General features: G+C 44.9%; 1 protein-coding gene across 4 annotated transcripts in view; it reads left to right on the forward strand.

The window, feature by feature from the left end:
* ATP2A3 (ATPase sarcoplasmic/endoplasmic reticulum Ca2+ transporting 3) overlaps positions 1-18,317 on the forward strand; it is a 504,701-nt gene that overhangs the window by 386,787 nt on the left and 99,597 nt on the right. For all 4 annotated transcript variants that reach the window (XM_086954808.1, XM_086954806.1, XM_086954807.1 and 1 more), the window contains one exon: positions 36-124. In XM_086954808.1, coding sequence (XP_086810934.1) covers positions 36-124 — 89 coding nt within the window. The remainder of the gene's footprint in view (positions 1-35; positions 125-18,317) is intronic.

The following is an 18,317-nucleotide window of genomic DNA, read 5'->3' on the forward strand; positions in this document are numbered from 1 at the left end:
TGCTCTTATTCACCGGCTCTTCTTTTCTTTCACAGATGTTCGTTATTGAGAAAATCGATGGCATTAATTGCAGCCTCCACGAGTTCAGTATCACGGGGTCGACCTACACGCCTGAAGGCCAAGTGTAAGTAGCTGCATCACCTATTCTGGGGTATCTTTTATCCTGTGCTTTACAGGCACAAAAAACACAGGGTCAAGAGCCTAAGATGTGTGGAAATGAAGAGCGCGAGCAGGGACTCCTTCAGGTGTATGGGGTACAAAGAAATAAAGGGCAGAGCTGCGATTCAATTAGGTGAGTGGGGTACGATAGAATGAAGAGCGGGAGCTTCGACTCCTTCAGTTGTATGGGGTACGAAGAAATAAAGTACGGCGCTGCAATTCAATTCGTTGAATGGGGTACGATGAAACGAAGAGTGGGAGCTGCAACTCCTTGAGTTGTCTGTGATACACAGGACTCAAGGGCAGAAGCCTTGACCAGGTCAATTGTATGGGGTACAAAGGAATGAAGGGTAGACATTGTGATCCCATCAGTTGCACAGGATGTGAAGCAATAAAGGACAGAGTTTGGACTTAATATGTTGAATGTGGTGTGAAGGAATAAAGGGCGGAAGTTATGACCTGATTAAGTGCATAGGGTACGAAGGATTGAAGGGTCAGAGGTATGACCCCATTAGTCTTATGGGGTATGAGGGAATGAAAGGCGGGAGTTGTGACTCCACCAGTTATTTGTGATACTCAGGAATAAAGGGTTGGAGATAAGATCCCATCAGTTGTATGGGGTACGAAGGAATAAAGGACGGAGCTGTGACTCAATACATTAAATGGGGTATGAAGGAATGAAGGGCAGAAGTTGTGACCCCATCTATGGTTCGAAGGAATAATGGACAGAGTTGCGACTCAATAAGTTGAATGGGTGCAAAGGAATGAAGGGTGGAAGTAGTTACTCCATCAGTTGTATGGGGTAAAAAAGGAATGAAGGGAAGGGAAGGGGTTTGTGATTCCATCTGTGTATCTGGTCCAAGATTAATCAAGGGCAGGATCTTTCACTCCATAAGGTGGACGTGTAAATTAGTTAATGAAGGGCGTGGCCACGACTTTGGGTGTATGTTATTTCAGGTTAATGAAAGGCGCTGTGACTGTAAGAAGCGAATGTGGTACAAGTTTACCGAAGAGTGCAGTGACACTAAGGTGTATTTTGGGATGGTGAGAGTGGGCAGGGACTCCATACGCGTCTAGTAGAACATAAATGAGGGCGCAGTTGATGGATACGGTGTAGCTTCGTTACCGAAGAGAACTAGGATTCTATCAAGTGTCTATAGAATAATATTAATGGGAAGGTGCGACTCCTGCAGGTGTATGAGGTAAAGTATAATTAATTGAGGTGTGATTCCATCAGGTGTATGCAGAATATACATATAGCAGATCTGTGGCTGAAATGTATGTGAGAGATGGGATGAAGGGAAGGAGCTGTTACTCCATCAGGTGTATGTGGTACAGGTGCATCAAGGTACTTGGCACAAGAAAAATGAGCTGGGAGTCGATTTCATGCATCTGGTACCTGATTAGTAAGATGGATAGTCTATGGATCAGGTGTAGATGGTTCATGGTAATAAACAGTGCTGTGCTTGTATCATATCATGTGGGTGCATTCGTTTCTACAGCCGGAGGGCATATTTTGCTTTATTGGACATCATTGTAGAACCTCATATTTTTGTTTTAGTTATGCAAGTGAATCAGGGAGTTGAATTTTTTAGAGCTATCTTTATCCCAATATTTATCGGTGGGGAAGCTTTTTGAGGCTTAATCATGAATTTAAAAAATGCCATTTTATAGGACCGACCCTTTAACGAAGCTTGTCGAAGGTATGGTTCGAGGTGCTTGATGCACCAGTAGAATGACCCAGTCTTGCCATGTGGCTTTCTTAAGAAGTGCTTTGTCACAGACAGATTACTCGACGTGATGCACTTGGTTGGTTCTAATTCTACATTTTATAATCCATTTTGCAAAGCATTTTTTGTAGTCCGCTCGTTAAGCATATAGACCCATTTAACACCTCTTTGGAATTCATGTGGTGTGTTTGTGTGCCAAGCAGTACAGAGGCTGCATTTCTGCACACGCCTTGGGATTTGCACCATTCATTATTCAACGAAAAACATGGCTTTTCAGAGTTCATGCCAAACCGTTGAGTGCTTCGGTCACCTTTCATTAGATCTGATGTGATGTGATGAACTCCGACTCGTTCACCCTGGTGAAATGAACTCTCTACATGCAAAGCCAAATGCACGCTTTCCAAATTCAAAGTTTTTTCTCAGGCGCATGCACAGCTCCTTAAAAATAAAATTAAGCTTCTACATAATGCATAGCTTGTTGGTTTCTGGAAATGCAGCATGGGTTATTGCAAGATTAGAAGCCCTATTTGTTTTATCGACTTCTTTCTGTCCTCCTATTGTCTAGGTTATTCTCTACTATTTTTGTTTGGGTCACTCACTATTTGTGTTTGTCTTGTGTTCAGTCTTTGTGCCCAGTACACAGAGGTGAATATACATGTACTCATCTATTCAGATGTAGTTCTACTCCTTTATTTAAGCGAAACGTTCCACGTTTTGCTGTTCACCATTTCCGAGTGGAGATTTACACCTGGATGTTGGTTTGCAAGTTTACTGTTAGTAAATGTTCACCTGCTTGTGCAGCTCTCCGCCACCTGGGGGAAGGTCTCCCTATTGCAATAGTCTCACTTGTTTATAATTTCGTGTTTTGAATTCGCATGTCCCTTCCAAACGTAAATTTCCTTTAACCCAACTCATTTTTTTGTTTTTATAATTCTTTTTATTAAACACATTGAATCGATAAATCAGCTTATAGCAAAGAGGTAAGTCACAAATACATTGATATTCACAAGTGTTACAGATATATAATAACCACACATCAGGTAAAACATAAGTTATGGTGTCGGTGGATCGTCAAAAAGGGGGGCACTTGGGGGGGGGGGGTGGGGAGTTGCAGATATTACCTCGGTAATCGTTCCAGTTGTTTCAAATCAAGGACCATTTTTTGGGGCATCCCCGTGCCACGTATACAGTTTTTTCTCTGAACATGCACCAGTCCATGTCCGCCATCCAGGCTTAACCCAACATTTTTTGAGTAATCATTCCCCATTTTACTACTGCTCCCAAGGTACCGCCCACATTTTCTACAAAGCAGTATATTTAAGTGTACAGAGATTTTTACTAGAGACCTTAGCACTAGAAAGATGGAGTAGGTGGAGCTCTCTAGCCATAGGTTTGTGAGTTTCATTTTGTGGTATGTGAGTTGTACTCCAAAATAAAGTTTGTGATTCAGGCCTTTTAGGGTTATCTGCTTTTGGCTATGCCAAGTTCCTAAATAGGCAAGGAAGGTTGTGTTGTTTGTAAAGATAGAGGCTTAAAAAGTAAAATATCGAGAAAGTGAAATATATTGGTCATGTCATCAACTAAAATGTGTTGAAGTCTGTGGGCACTCACCACGTGGGAAAAAAGCGTGAAAGTCTTAGCCCTATTGCTGTTGTGCGCATTGTATACTATGTGTGCCTTGTCCCTTGTTCAGGGGGTGTTTCATGGGCAGGAAGGTGGATCCCAGTGTCTTTTGCCAAACACAGCCCATGACTTTTGTGGTACAAGTTATTTGTGGTACCTTTATATAACAAATTCCCTAATCATCTATGTGCTAGTCCATTTTGCACTATTTCAAGGTAACAATTTGCATATTCCCATTGAAAAGAAGGTGCACCATATTATCAACATGTGCAAAACTGTTTTTTAAAAATGTGCACGGTCCCTCAGAGAAATACACAAATAAGTCTCCTAGGGGCAGATGTAGGACCATTTTTTGCAGTCGCAAACGGGAATTTGGCCTGTTTGTGACAGCAAAATAGGTCAGCCCCATGTACAAACCATATTATGTGCATCGCTAACCTATTAGTGACTCGCAAAATATGCTTTGCAACTCGCTATTAGGAAGGGGTGCTCCAAGGGCGTCCCTTCCTAATAGCGAGTCTCACACCAATGTATGCTTGTTTTGTGACCGCATTTGCAAAACACTTGCAGTTTCCCACCCTTTTCAAAAGGGTGGTAAGCCACTCGCAAACAAGAAGGGCCCCCCAGGGGACCCCTTCCCCTTTGTGAATGGGTGCAAATATATTTTTTAAGAGCAGGCAGTGAACCCAGGGACCACTGCCTGCCCTTAAAAAAATGAAAAAAAACTGATTTATTTAAAAAGCAGTCCCAGACATGGTGGTCTGCTGACCCCAGCAGGCCACCATCGTTGGGAGTGCTAGCCATTCCCAATGGGGTCGCAAATTGCGCTTGCCTCATGAATATTGATGAGACATGCAATTTGCGACCCTATTGGGAATCGCTAACAGTGTGTGTGTCTGTGACACTGTTGTACATTGCATTTTGCGAAGCGCTATATACGAGTCGCAAAATGTAAGGGTAGTATATGTGGCCCCTAATGGTAAAGTTTAATTCTAATATATACTAAGAGGACCTACCCTTCTAGCGGTCTATGGAGGTGTGCCAACGATTTGTTTGCACCAGATGTGGGTGCTGGTGCATTCTGAATGTTGCATGGTATTAGCAAATACCGCATTTGTGGCTGTTGAGCAAGTATGGGAAATCAACACCTACACAGAGGCCCTATGCCTTGGTAAGGGCTCCAGAATGTTGTACACTTACCATTTTATCCAGGTCCATGTGCCACGCTGGCCAGTGGGTGGGCAGCATAGTGAGGTGGCACCAGTCATATTATAGCGCATGACACACAGAACTTGACCATAAACACACAACACAGGGTTTTTGCCCTTTTGCATTGTTTTTTTTTTTAAAGGGTCATCCATATACAATGCAGAGGATCTGTCATTTTGTCGATCCACTGGACAATAACTCCTCTCTTACGGAAAGGAGCGAACACAACACCTGGCGTGCAGCATTGCCAGGCACCCCAGGCTGCCAAACAGTGGTTTCTTGTGATTGTTTCCCTATTGCCATAAATGTGGGATTCAGAGTCCAAGTTGATGCAACCTTTCAGTTACAATCTGTTCTCCTATTATGTGAGTTCTGTGTTCTCTGTTCCTCCCTGTGGCTTATGCACATTGTGTATACAATACCATGTATCTGTTTATACACTCTGCGTGGTATTGTTTTCAGTGTTTGCTTGCTTGGTAACATCTTTTATTCTTCTCTCTTGACCTTTTTGAAACATTTGCTAGTCCTAAAGTAACAAAGCACCAATATATCAAAGCTATATATAAACTCTAGGCCAAGCATTACCCTCTTAAGTCATGGTCCTGTTTACTTCTTTCCTCGCGGGCCACTTTACTGTGCCCATTTGCTTTACTTCTTACAATGCCAACTCGCTGTAAACAGTTGTCGCTGCAGTGGGTAGGAACAGGGGTGGGGACTGGAAAAGATGCAGACACTCTTCATGTCTTGCCTACAGCAATGGCTGATGCTTGGTAATGAATGGCACGTAACGTATAAGGAAACACTACTTTTTACTGTGGGCATGTGTTTGTGGGAACCACTTGCACGCATTGCAAAAATAAACCATATGCATATTGTGTATCATTTGGTATAAAATAATGAGTGCATTTAAATTGAGACCTCAGTTTTACATAATGGTCTTCAGTGTTTAGACTTTTCCCTCGAACCTTTCAATAGGCACACCCAACATCTAGGCCAGTGCGAGCTTCCTGCTTTACCTGCAGGGCACACAATTCTGTTACAAGGTCACAGGACACCACCTCTCCTACAACCACAATTTCAGAGACATCATCTGATCAAAAGATTGATGGAGGACAACTGGGCATTCCACCAAACCCACCATTAAAATATCCCAGTGTGTGAGTCTAATCACCATAAAGGCACAGCGAACAGGCAACATTTTAAAATGGAACTAAAATCATTTTTTGCGTCTGGAAGATCAACTCAACTAAATTGTTTGATGTAGCCAGTTCTACTCTAAACCTTTAAAAGGAATACCAGGTCTCTACAGCTTGTGTCATGTTTGGAGAAAAAATTGACCATTGCAATTAATTCTACAATGGAGAACACAAATAATCAGTCGAGAATTACGTTGATAATGAGCAAGTCAACTATTTCCTTATTTATTGGTCTAATATAATTGCTCCTTTTGATGACCAGAATTGATTTGAGGCTACTTGCCATATTTCATAAATTACTCTAAATATGCCCCCACAGTGCAGAAATTCTTCAGTGAGGTACCTAACAATATCTTCTGTCGCCCTCAAAATAAAATACAATTCTGACAAAATAAAACTTACAATCAATGGAACTCTCTTTACAACCAGCTTAAAGATGAAACTTGCATCGCTTCAAAACAGCTTAAACTCACCTCTCTAAATACCTCCAGAGTAAAAGTGGCGTAACGAAACTTGAGGGGGCCCCCCTGCGAGATAAGTGGAAGGGGCCCCCTGGACTCAATCAGGAGGTCTCCAGCCAGGGTATTGTGCTGAAAGAGCCCTTGGAGCTTGCCCCCCACACCACAGGTGATACGGTGGGTATGTTACACCACTGACCTGGTGCTCCTGCTGCCTTCTCCTTCAGAGTTGCTGCTTGGTCTCTGTTCTTGTAGCCAGACATGGCCTCATTCTAGTAGCGTCTAATTGCCTCGTCTCTTCTTGCGACACTATACTTCCTGCAGAAACCAAGGCATTTCTAAATCCTTCCGCAGACACGATGCAGGCCCTTCACTCCTGTTTTCTTACACTAAGCTACGGTTGATTTGGACTGAGAGGCCTCTCCTGAAATGTTGCTGTGAAGAGGAAGAAGATCAAATTTCCACAAAGTTGAGCAATCATACCTGAAAGCGGGAGGGAGAGCCTTTATTTATAATGTTGTTCTTTGCTATGGGGTTATTGCCTCACTTGGACCAAGCTCATGTGCTTTCCAGTTCCTACAGTAATGACCTTTCCATGCCCTGCTCTCTGGTCCTCTCTCCGATGATGCTTTGCTTTGGCACAAAGTTTGGTACCACTCTCTCTTCCCTGTGCGCTCCTTTGTTCTTGAAGCAAGAAGACTTCAAGGGCTGTTTTGTGAACTTCTTTTTCCAGGGGCTTCCACCAGGGAATGGCTCCGGCTCCCTGGTACTCACTTCACGTGCCAGGTCTTTGCTTTTATGCATGTGAGAGAATTTCACTCCACTGTTAATTATATTTTCATGCTCTTAATTGAGTCTTCGGAAAATCCTTTTCACTATACAAACAAACAACACAACTACTGACTCAGTGGTTTTTATTTTTCAACAGGCTGTTTTTTGTTAACCGTGTTAGCCCCAGGACTCATGATGATATGAAGGACAAAAAAAGAGCAGATCCAAGATCTTTAACCCTGTATTAGATGTCTAGGAAGCTGAGCGTTTGGTGGGGCAAATTCTCCAGCCACACACTCATATGCTTGACATAGTCTAGCAAACACTGCTTCTCAAAGACAGCTTCTTCTACCCCTTAAGTGCAGATTTGAGTTGGAGGGCTACTTTGGAAAATGTTTGGTATGGACTAGTAGTATCATTACAACAGCCGAATCAAGAAACCTCTCAGTACTTGATCCCACAACTATGTAGTAACATCAGAAACTATGTTATGATTAAAACAGAAACAAAACAACAAACATTGGATCCAACACTGCAAAGTTATAGCAGTGTAAAGTACCATTTCCATGGACAGTCCATTAATTCCGGCGCAGTGCTCACAAGTGGCCCTGGAGTCTTCTTCCCACTCCATTAGCACAGCATTACTCCAGCCTTCAGTCAACCTCTTGCCTTCAGGCAGGGTGCAGGGGCTAGATGAGTCAGTCACCTTGTGCAGCCAGGCCCCAAACTTCACAGAGTTCCTGGGACAGTGTCTCTGGCTTGACCAATGGCAAATTAGCACAATAAGACTTGGATTCATGCTTGGCTGACAACACCTAGACCGCCAAGATTTCAGGCATGGGGTGCACCAAGGACAACACCCTTTCAGCCATACATCCTATATGGCGTAGCTTTCTGTCCAGGTAGTAAGCACAATATAAATCGCCAAGCCCTGATCAATGATAAACCAGATCCACTGGTTCTTTGCCACCATAAATGTTTCTGTTCTTTCTTTCTTGGTGCAGACTGGGGATGTGAAATGTCCAGCTCTCGCATGATGACTATGGGTTACCAATATTAAGTGCCCAAACGTGCAAGCAGTATCAAACTAACAGCCCTGCCAAAAATGCGAAGTCACGCATTTATGGCACCTCCTGAGTGCGATGAGAGGTGTTACCTCGAAACCGGTCCGGTCCTCGGATGCTTGATTCCGTTCTGGGAAGGACATGGCTTTTGTAGTTCGGACTGGACTGTTCCCATGGGGCACAGGGTCAGAGCTGATTTGCATATCGCCATTGTCTAACCCAGGGTGGTGTGGAGTGCAAAAAAACGATGGATTTGGGCCCAGATCTTTGGACTGGGGTGAGTGTGTGACATTGATCCACATTCGGTCCATCACCTGTTGTGTTTGCATATTCCGCCCTAAGTGCGCTGGGGATGCCCAGACGTGGGTCCCAGGCACTCCACACCGCTGGAGTCAAGCTAGCCGGGCTGATGAGAGGTGTTACCTCGAAACCGGTCCGGTCCTCGGATGCTTGATTCCGTTCTGGGAAGGACATGGCTTTTGTAGTTCGGACTGGACTGTTCCCATGGGGCACAGGGTCAGAGCTGATTTGCATATCGCCATTGTCTAACTCAGGGTGGTGTGGAGTGCAAAAAAACGATGGATTTGGGCCCAGATCTTTGGACTGGGGTGAGTGTGTGACATTGATCCACATTCGGTCCATCACCTGTTGTTTTTGCACCTCCTGAGTTGGCTACCAAACGGAGATGGAGCACCACGCTATTAGCATTCATTAAGCACAGCTGCGCGGATAGCGCGCTGCTCTGGTAGCATGAGCTTACACTGTACTACACTCTACGTGGGAACTGCACTGCTCTGCTCCGATGTTGGGCTTTTATATGTTCACAATCTCTTATCTGCAAGCCAGGAGGTGGCGCCAGTCCCGCCGACCAGGCTGGGCTCAGCTGCGCTCTAATTGGCTACAGCACCACACCATCATTCACAACAACTAAGAATCAACTAAGGGGGCGTTGCAAGTGGGCAGAAGTTTGTAAAAGTAATTGCAGTCCGCCTTCACTCGCACCCCCTCCTGTGCCTCTAATCTTGATGCTGTATGACTGGACCAGGCTGCTGGAGACTCCTCGTCGGGCTGTGGGTTTCAGTCAGTCTCAGCCTCAGGTGCAGACCTGTACTAGCCACTGCGGTTAGTCATATGTGTAAATAAATTTAGACATCAATCATAATTCCACAACATGGCGTCCCTGTTCAGGTGGCCGTCTTGTGTGGGAATGTTGTGCACAGTACTCTCTCTCCCGTACTGATGTTCCATTCAGGATCTGAGAGAGTGCAGCCACTGTCTACGCTCATCATAGTGTGGGTGTGTCATCCACTGCCTGCACACACCTGTGCTGTGCTCCATTCACGGCGTGAGAAAGCACATATCTTTTCCTGGTGTCTGTGCTTGTGGTGTGTCAGTGCCGTGCACTGCACACCCACATGTTGGGGTTCCATTCAAGGCCTGCGGGCTTGAATGAGCATGACTTCTGATCTGCAAAGAGCCGCTGGATGCAGGATTGTGGCTCGGACCGGAGGCGCTTTAATACAGTGTGACACACTAGGCACTACACACAAGACAAGTATTCATTCACTCAGAATAAGGGAACTGACACATATTTGGCTTGATCCAATTTCCATCTTTCAGCCCCGGTACCTGGCTCCGTTCCTGCTGCTGCCCCCTTAATTATTGATCTCCAAGAAAGTGACTTTTAACCCAGGACATGTCCTCTCTTGGAGGCGACAGATCCCACTGGGGGTACTTCTGACTGCTGTGGTGACGCTCGTGTGTTGTGCAGCTGGCATTGTACTCCACTATTAATGTCTGGGTCTCTAAGAAATATTATACAGTGTGTTTCCCCTCTTGTACATCTCTGGTAATATATACTAAATGTTTAATATGAGGCGCCCTGACTTCCTCAGGCCTCCTTCACGCTTTATAAACATCCTGAAGTCAATACAAAATAAAATCCTTCTCTGAGGATGCTGCTGCTTTTCCCCTGGCTAACTCTTGTATAGTGTTTTAAGAGGGGCTGCACAATCATGCCATGCTGTGACTGTCTTCGACAGCTGGAATCCGAGAGTTTGCTCACTGCTGAGATCCGTGTGGGGGCCTCTTGCGCCCTGTTGCAGACTGGGTCCAAAGATGAATGTAATTTATGATAGTTATACGTTTCCCTCGTCTTTATTGCTTAATTTTGCTCGAGAGAAAGCGTCACTCATAGCATTTGAAATTTCACTCGTAATTACACTAAATTCATGACAATGTCACACATAGCGATCTAAAACCTTGCAGCTATGAACTAAAAAGGACACATATTAACAATAACTTGTGACTATAACTACAGCTATCCTGCCAGGGAATCCTGCTAGTTGTCTCCCACTCACCTGTGGCCTGCAGTTTCAGTGACTGGCATGGGCAGGCTGCAGAAGACCAAGGCCAGCAATTATAAAGTTATGGTCTTCCCGGTTTATGCATGGGATGATCCGGCCGCTTCAAGTGCAGTTTACAGTGCGCATGACCATACTGACCCAGCCCTGCACCCATCAGATGCCTCACCCTACGGCTGAAAACCACGCACCTGCGTGCAGCGCAAAATTGCATCACGTACGTATGCAGAGTTTAATATCTGAGGCGCAGCGGCGGGGGTTACTTTTAAAGTACGTTCCAGATGAACACTGCTTTTACTAATCTAGTGTGTGCCGAGGGGCCCCCCTGGAGCTCGGGGGCCCCCCGCAATGCGGGGGCTGCGGGGGCCTGTTTTACGCCCAAAACCCAGCAACTCAAGTTTGACTCACAAAACAATTTTTTGTCAAAGATGTTCCCTGCAGTCAGAAAATAACTAATTTAAGTTCCAAAATTCTGATACACAGAATCAAGGGTTGTGAAATGTCCTAGCTATATTTCTGTGTTGTTTGAAGAAGAGAACAAGGTTCCTCTGATAATAATATAACTGAATACATTTTAACGTAATGTAATTGCCATTCTTGCTTTTCCCTGCTTTCTGTGTGCTCTATCTATCTATCTATCTATCTAGATGTACTTGTTCCAAACTCCCACTTATCTATCAGCAGTGGTGCGCTTTCTGGCCACAAGGTGCCTGTACAGCTTGTATGCTGCTTTCGGCTTACCATGTTCATCATTTAGTGACCACACACACACTCTACTGCTGCTGTTGTAAAAGCTAAAATCTTACTTTATTGGTGACTTTCCTCAGTCTTGCTCACAATAAATAGTGATTAGTCCTTCTTTACTTTATACAAAGTGCATTTGTGCATTGATGTAGATAGTAAGTAACCTCAACTATCCACGTGCTCCAGCTTTAAATGATGTACAATTTGTAGCACATTTGGAGCACAGGTCAAATACAGTTCAGCCCACTGGGAGTTGTACTTTTTAATCCTTGGTGCTGTGATGCTAGGTCTTTCATCGGTCTGGGTAGCGTTGATTCCGCTGAAGTCGACGATCTGGAGCGGCGAGGTGCTGCAATACAGGGTCCTGCACCTCTGCATCGGACTTCGTTGGTTTCAGTGACACTGCTGATCAGGAGCTTCTTGATGCTGCGATGCGAGTTCCTGCGTCGGACTACGTCGCATCCAGGGAAACTTTTAATAGTAAGGGAGAGGTACACTCTTACTCCAACCAAGGGCCCGGGAGCTAGGGGACACCACTTTGGGGGTGGATGGAGGGGGACTCACTCCCATGGAGGCCAGCAGAGGGGACCAGGTCACACCACGTTTGGTCTAGTTGGGTCTGGTCAACTGGAAAGCAGAAAAGGCCTCTGGAATCTTGTTGTGCCCCTGTAGCACAAACTGGTCAGTCAACTGACCCTTGTAGTCTCTTCTGGGGATCCTTTGTTTGAGGCAAGCTGGTCCAGTCTTCCCTCTTCAGACTGCAGGGCAGTCTTTCTTGGTTCAGGAGTGTTCCGATGAGAGATTCTGAAGGGGCCCCTTTAATCCCCAGTCCCAGCCTGTGGATGAGGAATGACCCCTTTGTCTAACCTTCCCCTCTTTCTTGGTTTGGCTCCAAACTATCTAGGGTAATAAAGAGCAGGCAGGTCTAGATGTGAGTTGCATTTGGCAGGCCAGGCATCCTTAGAAGCCAGGAAGGGGGGTAGGCAAGCCCTGAGGCTACCATTTGATTCTCAGGAAGGGCTGGTTACAACCCCCTCAAGGACATCTTGCTCAGGAGAACAACACCCAGCCCCACACTCAATGCCGTTTTCTCCCCATGTCTGGATGAAATACACAAAACTCTTCAGGAGAGCCATTCACAGTCATGTGACCCTGGACACTGGCAGGACGGCATATTTGGTACTGGCAGGCAAATCCCAACTTTTTAAAAGCAACATTTTCAGAATAGTAACTTAAAATTGAACTTTACCAGTAGACAGGATTTTTAATTGCCATTCATTTTTTGTGGAAACTGTATTTCTTTTCTGGTCCCAAACCAAAGTTATCACTTTTTAAAGGTATTAAGGTAACCCAGTGTTGGTCTATGGGAGAGATAGCCCATCACTAGTCAAAAACAACTTTCAGTTTTTCACTGTCAGAGCATATACAACTTAAATACACATGTCCTCATTTTTAAATACCATGCACCCTGCTCTATGAGCCTTTAGGGCCTACCTGAGATGCGCTTATATGTATTATATTAAAAAGCTTCGATTGCACCATTGTTTTTAATACAGAGCGCCATCTTCGTCCCCTTTAATCGCTATTCATGCTCATGCTGCACAGGTTGTGCTTGCTTGTTGGCTTGTGGGAGAGGAGCAAAAATGTAGGCATTTTGGAAGGAAAACCAACGGTAGGGTGCCCAAGCATCTTGCCGTGGAACATGAGTCTACTGGCTAAACCTCTTGGTAGGCATTTCTGTGTTCTTTTGTCACTTCAAACTTCGAAGCAGTGTTCGAAAACTTTAACAGCTGTAAGATGTAACACACAAGAGAGCGCGTATGTGATGACATGTTAGCTGATTCAACTTGCAATGCTGGGTTAAATGGGAAACTCAACTACCCTAATGGCACAGGAGATAGTCATGCGCTTTAGTGACTGGTATGTACACTAGGATTAGATTACTACAACCTCTAATTTTTGAAGAAATTGAGGCACTCTGTGACGCGTGATGTACATTTTAGGTGGGACATAAAATCTACTGAGGACATTATAGAGGCCTACTTGGCCAGTACATGATTAGGCTCAGCCACGTCTTCGTGATTCACACCAGTTCATAGTGTCAAGAGTCCCAGGACCAGAACACGCTTCTTCCAAAATACATTGATCAACATACTGTTGGGGGTTGGAACATTGCAGTAATATTCTGTTGTTGTACCCTAGGTTGAGTTCTATTGGAGATTACAACCAGCATTGGTGGCCACCTTAGCTATGTAGCTCGGTGTGCATCACAGCTATGCACAGCTAGTCAGGGCAAGAGCCGGGTGGGTCAAGGTTTCCCTGGACATTGCCCTTAAACAAGGACATTGGTATAATTTCACCGGTCTTCCGCACTAGCAAGCACTGTACCTGGCATTTTCTACAAACAGAATTGTTGCGGGGGACTGATAGGCAAGCCTAAAGTATGGCCTGCTGCAAACGACTGGGGTGGGACCACCTCTGAGAGATGTTTTATAAAGTTTTATAACTTATTTGAAAGTTATCAACTCCTTGTAAAAACTGTAGGATTCCAATTGGGTTCAATACATATTCTGTGCGAAACAGCAATTGCCGAACTAGGGCAATGATTTCACAACATTGGCTTCTCAGTCTGTTAAAAGGATTTTGTTCTGATTGAATAGATGCTTGTGTCATGGAAACATTAAAGTGCACGGTGAAAGGCGCCTTTGTTAAAGCAATTTTAACGTGACATGGCGGTGCCAAGGAAAGGTCCCTGTTCTTCTATACTGTACCAGTTCCGACTAGTAATACCACGTGCCTTGCGGAGAGACAACCCTTTGACAATAAGAAAGACATGCATTGAATCTCAGGCCGGAGCTTCAGGCCATTCGAGCCTTGCACTCGTCCATACAAGGTATTCAGCAAGGATGTGACTTTATGTTCACATCGGATAAGAAGGGTCCTTGCTGAACAAGACTCTGCATCCACATTTTATGGCATTGACATGCTTCCTAAAGTGTCATTATTCTGACGTAGCTGTGTATTCTTCAATGTAGGTGGGATCTGGCACTTCCGGTTTACATTTGTATTTGTATGTAAGTCAATTGCAAAATCATTAGACTTTGGGCTAGATGTAGGTAATAGGAAATTACTGATTCTAAAATACCCAATTTTACCGATTCGGTATTTTAGAATCGGTAACTCCTATGTAGATAAAAATTCGGTAAAAAATACCGAATCAGTAAGATTCGGTATTTACCGAATCGGTATTAATTACCGAATCGGTAATTACCGATTCAGTAAATACCGAAAAAGTCTAGGGTGGCAGGGTGTCACTTTGACACCCTGTTGCACCCCTGATTAGTGCTTGTGTGCCATGTGGCACACATACATGCCCTAAGGGCACACATACATGCCCTAAGGGCATGTATGTGTGCCACATGGCACAAGTGTAAATGCACATTTATGCATTTACGTAGGAATTCATTATTTACCACCAACTAATCGTTGGTGGTAAATAACGAATCCTTAAAGCCCTGTGGCACTGTTTACAGTGCTACCTACATGTCAAAATATAGATTCGACAATTTTATTGAATCGGTAATTTTACTGATTCTGTAAAATTACTGATTCGGTAAAATTACTGAATCTGTATTTTGAGATGCCCTACATCTCAGTATCCAAATACCGGTCGGTAACGGCCGAAAATCGGTATTTTCGGCCGCTACCGACCGGTATTTGGATACCTATATCTAGCCCTTTGTTCCTGCTATTATAATGTGCTTTTCGACCAGTCCATGGTAGTACCATGCAGGGACCAGGCATCAAATAACGTTTCGGTCACGTTGTGAGGGGCCTCATATTGTGAGGATAAGAACTTAATGTGCAGTTAACTTCTGGATTCTATTTGCAGACATTTCATCTGTCCCCAGCCCGGATCCGTAAGCTGTGCCTTCGATCCAGCCTGGATCATTCTTTTCATTGATTGTCCTCGGAGGCCTCCTTCCCACCTCTCTTGTTCCAACCTATGCATAACCACAGCCCTGCCTTGCAGCCATATTGCAGGGGATGACTGCTCAGGTGACTGTAGTGGCGCTCGTATGATCTGTGTGGCCGCAGGGCCTGCTTCTGTTGCCACTAGTGTCTGCTCAGTGTTCTTTCTTTCCAAAACAAATGCTAGCCACTTCTCACCCTTTATCTCAGTGGGTTCCATTTGCCTCGCCCTCCACCATCAATTACCACCACGGTAGTTGCATATCTCATGTAGATTTATCTGCCCTGCACCGGATTCCTCTTATGTGATGCCTTCAACTAACACCAAAACCGCCGGAAACAAAGCACAGTGACGCCATTACCTTGCATAGATATGTACACACTGGAAGCTGGGGACCTTTAAAGGTTCGGAATACAATAGGGGGTTGCTGAACTGTTCCTATGGAGAGTTAGGGAAGAATTAACTGGCGTGACCAAAGGTGTTAGAGTAACACCCTGGGGCATCCATTTTGTTGGATGTAGTTGCCTCACACACCCAGAAGGGCGTCATGCTTCATCATAGGCGGTTGCTCCTCGTCGGGGAGTCGGTGCAATCCCCGACGGGCTCACCTCAAAGAGGGGCTCTTTGGCGGAGATCTTTTTATCCAACAGCCTTATGGTGAGGTGGGGGTGTGTGGGCAGGGCAAGGTGTAATGGTGTGAGGGATATTAAAATGTAGCAAGGGGTACCGGAATGCAGTTTATTCTGGGGGTCCCCTGGCTGCAGTTAAAAAGTGGGGTTAGCTCACTAGGTGTCAGCAAGTTAGGTCGGGTGACCCTAGATGAGACTAAGAGTGAAGGTGGTCGACATGTTTCTCGCTGTGGGTATAGTCACCCGCGATTCATCAGGACCTTAACAAAGTGAAGGGAAACATGCTAGTGTCATGTGTGTGATTTATGTTACCTCCGTGGGTTCTCCTATGCCTAATGGTCAAGGACTATATGCCACATGAGGGGTCGGCGGGACAAAACATCAGGGATGAGCCCAAGGGTTTAGCTCCATGCTCCTGTGTCCGCGTTGTTAGACCTACCCTTCTCCGCCGAGCTCGAGCTAACTTGCTGACACCTAGTGAGCTAACCCCACTTTTTAACTGCAGCCAGGGGACCCCCAGAATAAACTGCATTCCGGTACCCCTTGCTACATTTTAATATCCCTCACACCATTACACCTTGCCCTGCCCACACACCCCCACCTCATCATAAGGCTGTTGGATAAAAAGATCTCCGCCAAAGAGCCCCTCTTTGAGGTGAGCCCGTCGGGGATTGCACCGCCTCCCCGACGAGGAGCAACCGCCTATGATGAAGCATGACGCCCTTCTGGGTGTGTGAGGCAACTACATCCAACAAAATGGGTGCCCCAGGGTGTTACTCTAACACCTTTGGTCACGCCAGTTAATTCTTCCCTAACTCTCCATAGGAACAGTTCAGCAACCCCCTATTGTATTCCGAGTGCTAGATACGGACACAAGCTGTTACTGGACCTTCCACCACTCTGTGTGGTAAATCGTGTCCGTTGATCAAATGATCAACTGTCTTACCTCCCTCTTTTTGATATAGACCTTTAAAGGTTACCAGACTTTTATATAGCTTGTCGGTCCATAATCAGTGAGTAAAGGGGGGAGGGGTTGGAGAGCGCAGGGGGGAAAGTGAAGGTTAAGTAGCAGTAGTTTCAGCTCCTTTTTGGAAGTGAGGAGAAGGGATAGTCAAGATTGCGGGTGGATAGAACTCCAAACTTTTGGTGCGTTGCTAGAGGATTGTTCAAAAGAATATTTTGTGTTGAAAACGGGAGTCTTGAGGAGTAGTGTGTGAGAGCTGCAGACCTTACCAAATTCCCCCCGAGTTCCTCAGTTTTATGATTGAGTAATGTAAGGAGTCAAAGTGCATGCTTTGTGCGCCAAACAGGTCAATTTGTAGATGGATAGCCATCAATGGGAGCCTGCTTAGGGGTGTATGTAATCAATACAGCCATTCCCATAATGATTCTGGCCACAGCATGAATGGTGACTTGGAGTTAGCAAGATGACTTTTAAGAATGTCTGAAAAGAACTACGGATTGGCCCACATCTTTAAGGTCTTGTTTCTGGATGAAAGGTTGTATTTCATGGATGGGTTTCTCTTGGTGCTATTGGCAGTATTTATTCATGTGTTTGAGTTGGTGAAGAAGATTGTCTAGAATAAAGCCAAGAGAAGCGGAGCTTTTCTGTGTTGAACCACGATGGAGGAATGGAAAGGCACAAGGCTAGAAGTCAAATTACTTGGGGTTAAATTTGAGGTACCGGGATGTTATCCAGGTTTTGATGTAGCCTAGAAACTTGGCCAAGAGCAAGATATCTTCAGGGAAGCGTGGGTGCTGTTAATCTTAGTGCCAGAATCTTTAATGATGCCACCAAGGGGTTCCCGATAATGGTGGAAGAGTGCAAAGGTGAGCAGGCACCTTGGAGGAAAAAAAACTGGGTTTCCAGAATGAATCTACCATCTTAATCTGTTGACAGCATATAAGCTAGAATTCAAATGGTTCAAACACCATGTCCTCAAAGTCAAGTGATCCCTTGATGTCTTTCGTAACTAGTCAAGGTTCATAGTGTCAAAAGTCACCAATAGGGCGAGCAAGATCAGCAAGTACTGGCCACCGTTATCAAGGATTCTCAGTGCAGTTAGTGGTTAGTAGTATAGCATTTTCTATAGTTAACCCAGCTTAGAAACCAGATTGAAATCCTCCAAGAGTAGGTCATGTCTTTTAAACAGTTTCAAATTGTTGTAACTCAAGCTTTGATATGTAAACCTAGCATGGCACAGACGTTGTTGAGGTCTCTCAGGTCAACGTTAGGTTTTGTTTAAGAGGATAGAAATGTGTCCTACTTTAAGGTAGGACAAAATAAGTTGACAGTGTTGTTATCATGTGACGTTGGGTGCATTTTCAGATCTTTGACTAAAGCGGTAGGCAATTGGCCTAAGAAATTGGAAGTGGGTTTGAGTAAAACAATAGGCTA

This window comes from Lissotriton vulgaris, chromosome 2_1 (assembly GCF_964263255.1).
Source record: "Lissotriton vulgaris chromosome 2_1, aLisVul1.2, whole genome shotgun sequence".
Taxonomy (NCBI): Eukaryota; Metazoa; Chordata; class Amphibia; order Caudata; family Salamandridae; genus Lissotriton; species Lissotriton vulgaris.